General features: G+C 33.8%; 1 protein-coding gene across 1 annotated transcript; it reads right to left on the bottom strand.

Moving 5' to 3' along the window:
* Positions 1–981: 981 nt before the first annotated feature.
* On the bottom strand, positions 982–3504 carry LOC111376488 (serine/threonine-protein phosphatase PP-X isozyme 2-like). The gene is made up of 7 exons (XM_022999447.1): positions 3323–3504; positions 3093–3155; positions 2935–3020; positions 2524–2599; positions 2180–2448; positions 2014–2092; positions 982–1414 (listed from the first exon to the last, which is right to left on the bottom strand). The coding sequence occupies exons 1-7, from the start codon at positions 3440–3442 to the stop codon at positions 1364–1366; spliced, it is 744 nt and encodes a 247-aa protein (XP_022855215.1). The 5' UTR covers positions 3443–3504; the 3' UTR covers positions 982–1363.
* Between the last annotated feature and the right edge of the window lie 211 nt (positions 3505–3715).

Below are 3715 nucleotides of genomic sequence, written 5' to 3'. Positions count from 1 at the left end.
TTAAATAGGATGGTATATTTATCATTTTACAATTTTTATTGAAAAATTAGATGAAATGGACATTTTCCCGCAATGAAAGTTGAAAATATGGGTGAAAATGTCAAAAATAAAATATATGGACGTTTTACACAATAACATTGAAAGGTAAGAACGTTTTGTACTAAATTAGCTTTAACTTTAATCTCAAATCTCACAATTTTGGCACACCTTTCATCCTTCAAAATGATGAAAATTATTTAGTTGATCACACATTCCTACATTACACCATAAAAACAAAAATAATTAATTAAATATTATTATGTTTTTAAGACATAACCTTTGTTTGAGTCCCATTTTGTTGAAAAAATAGATTTTATAATAGTGATTTTTTAAAAAATATGTGGTTAAAAAAAAAAAAGAAAGTTGAATTTATGTTTAAATTATTTGATTGAGAAAGTGTGAGATCGAAAATAAATTTGGAGAAAAACGAATTTTAAAATAATGCGGACTCAAACATGGACTTTTTTACTTTATTTTATTTCCACGCTTTTAGTATGTAATATAGTGATAAATTAGGATGTCAATATCTAAAAAAATGTTTAAAATTTCATTAACGATTAAGCTATTTCATCAAATAATAAAGACGGCAAGTGCACTTCGGTGAAATTTAAAACCATATTGAAGTTTAGTGGCCGAATTGGAATGAAATTTAAGTTCAATGATCCAATGACATGAATTTTAGTAACCAATTTGAGATTATTGCATTTTTGTCTAGATTGGAAGTAACAATAGTAAATTAATGGAGATGAATAATGTCATAGAGCGCCGATCTATATGACATTATATTATTTATTTAATTGTATATTTCATTTAATGACACTTAGTGCCACTTAAAAGGGCATTGTCGCACCAGTAATGCTACTCTTTCTCAATTGAGATTATTGTATTCATGTCTTTTATTGAAAGTAACAATAATAACTTTCGACTTTCAACTACAAAAGAGGTACAAGGGGAGGTAAATCTCCAGATGACATACAAATACATTAGCTCTATATTAGGTTCTCTCAATAAATTTTGTGCTATTATAATAGAAACAGTTGATACTCAGCAGATGGGAGATAAGTAATTTCTCTGTATCAGTGTTCTTTGGAATCTAAGAAAACACAAAAATAGATACGTGAAAGAATAGGCACTCGGAGCAATACAATTATCAAACACGTTTACGAATACTATACTACCTCGTTTTCAAACTATTCTCATCACTGAGCCTGTCTGCCGACAGTTCCTCCTGTACCGCACAACAGTATAATCACCAGGTAACTATTTAGCGAAATTTCACTCAACTCAAAAATATTGAATTCTAATAATCTTTCTGAGATCAACTCTACAAGAAGTAATCTGGCGGGGGTTTTTTAGCAGGAGCTCCTCTTGATTCCTACATTTTACCATGAAACCATTGATGCACAATTAGTTGAAAAATAAACAGGGAGCAGAGATGGACGAATGATAAGTTAGCTAGCCAGATATAATCCTTAAAATTAAAAATTCAAACTTGCAGATAATCGTTTTTTGGTAGGTAAATGCTAATAGCATGGGTCCTAGGCAACTTAAGATTTTGACACCAGGTCACATATTTAGCCGTTGAGTACTGGTGCTCTCAGTGTCATAGGCATTCCATATATTTTTAAACATCGTCTAGCAGTGGCTCATGTTCAAAAGGTGAAACTGAATGTGCAGGAAGCTAAGAGGAAACTAAAAGAGTTTTGCTAAAATAACAGGGAGGTTGAACCCAGACATAATGCAAAATGAAAACTTATAACCTCTACCAACTGGGCTAATCTTTGTAGTTCTAACTAGACAAGGTATACACACATTTTATTTTTCATTTTACTTGTATGCTCTCCCGATTGCAATCTTTTGACTTATGCCAATGTGACTTAGAATTCGTGCAGGTGCTGCTGTTGCCTCGGGTAATAAAAAATGAAAAGGAAAGTTTTAGTCCAAATCCAACAGAAGCACATCATATGCACAGACCTGTGAAGCTGCTTCAAACACACGAAACTGCGTTTCAAGATTTTCATCCAGCTGAAGAATCGCAGCTACATTGCCACATCTGCAGCATATTGGATTTTTAGAACAAGTTTAACATGACAAGAGATGAACGAAAGAACTAATATAGTTCACTAAATTTACCAATTACCTGTAACAGTAATTTGGAGCTGACCATACAGTAACTATATGGTTGTTAAACATCCACTTATAACCTTCCATTACCAGCTGATGGGCGCGGCATATAAAGTCGATATTATTTGAATGGTTAAATGAAGTTACAACGCTGCCACCAAATAAGAAACCAGCACCACGGGGACTCAAACCCCAACCATCAACAATGTCTTCTGGATCCGACCATAGGAGGTCACACATGGCACCATCATGAGGTACTTCTTGCTTCCGGTCAATAGTTCGAATCTGAGATACAGGTCAATTAGAATCTTTAATCACGCTTCAAATAAAGGGAAGAGACTGATACTTGAATTTTCATACCTGGTCTAATGTGGAAATTGATGGTGACAGACCACCATGAACAGAAAATATCTTGTTTTCAATAAGCGCTGACAAACTGCAACAGATATCCAATAGAATTCAACCGTTATGCAAATTATGTTTCAAAATGTAGCATACCAGGGACGTGCAAGGTACTTTTTTTAAAAGGGAATTCAGATGTGCACTTTCAGACAATATAAAGGATATTGCCACAATGATATGCATGATTTATCGACTGAGAAGTCTAGAGTCAAACTACAATATGAGTATACAACTGAGGCACGTATAAAATTGGTCTTTTTTTTGTCTCCTAAAGCCCCAAATATTAAAAACTTGACCCATGTTACCAAGTGTGCATGTTCGATTAAAAACAAAAACCATAGAATATCCAAGAAATTGCAATTGGCAAACCTTAAATAATCGAATATATCAGTGCAATATCTCCAAACATTCACTGAACCGTACTTCCGTAAGCACTCGTCATAGAATCCGTAAACCTAGAAGCAGAGAAAACCAATAAGTCACATGCAACCTAATAGCTTAAATCCGATAAGCAACAAAGACTCAACCTGTGTGATTTGCCGGCTCTCATGGTTTCCCCTGATGAGAGTTATCCGATCTGGGTATCTCACCTGACAATCAATTTCATGTTAGTGAAAGCTCACAAAAAGATACATATTTTGAAATTCAAGGAAAACAAACAATATCAGATACACAAGGGCAAATGTCTTTTTCAGGGACATAGGGCATCATCATAAATGCTCGACCATTTACTCAAGAAATAGGTAAATGCTAATACCTTCAAGGCAAGTAGAAGCAAAAATGTCTCAACTGAGTAAAATCCTCTATCAACAAAATCTCCAAGAAACAAGTAATTAGTCTGTGGACAATCGCCTCCAACTTTGAAAAGCTCTTTCATATCATAGAACTGTCCATGTATGTCACCACATATCTACATCCAACAAAGAGGTATAACAATGCTAGAATATGACCAGAACATCTAAGACAGCAAAACAAATGCCATATGCTATAGACTATTTTGAGTAAAGTATCAATATGTAATCATGCATCTCATACATACAGATAGGAATATAAAAAAATGAAGGAGAGGTTTCTCCCATTATTCTCGGTTCCTTTTCCATGGGGTGGGGGTACCATTAAAAGAAAAGGAAAAAATAAAATTTCAGAAAAA

The sequence above is a fragment of the Olea europaea genome, unplaced genomic scaffold (genome assembly GCF_002742605.1).
Source record: "Olea europaea var. sylvestris unplaced genomic scaffold, O_europaea_v1 scaffold1511, whole genome shotgun sequence".
NCBI lineage: Eukaryota > Viridiplantae > Streptophyta > Magnoliopsida > Lamiales > Oleaceae > Olea > Olea europaea.
This window is presented reverse-complemented; position numbering and strand designations above follow the sequence as displayed.

Bases quoted from the DNA above. Each gene is read 5' to 3' on its own strand.
- LOC111376488 (XM_022999447.1), bottom strand. From the start codon at position 3,442: ATGAAAGAGCTTTTCAAAGTTGGAGGCGATTGTCCACAGACTAATTAC. The intron at 3,021-3,092 runs GTTGAGTCTTTG...CTCTGCTTCTAG, and splicing joins AGAGCCGGCAAATCACACAG to GTTTACGGATTCTATGACGA. The intron at 2,093-2,179 runs GTAATTGGTAAA...AATATGCTGCAG, and splicing joins GCTCCAAATTACTGTTACAG to ATGTGGCAATGTAGCTGCGA.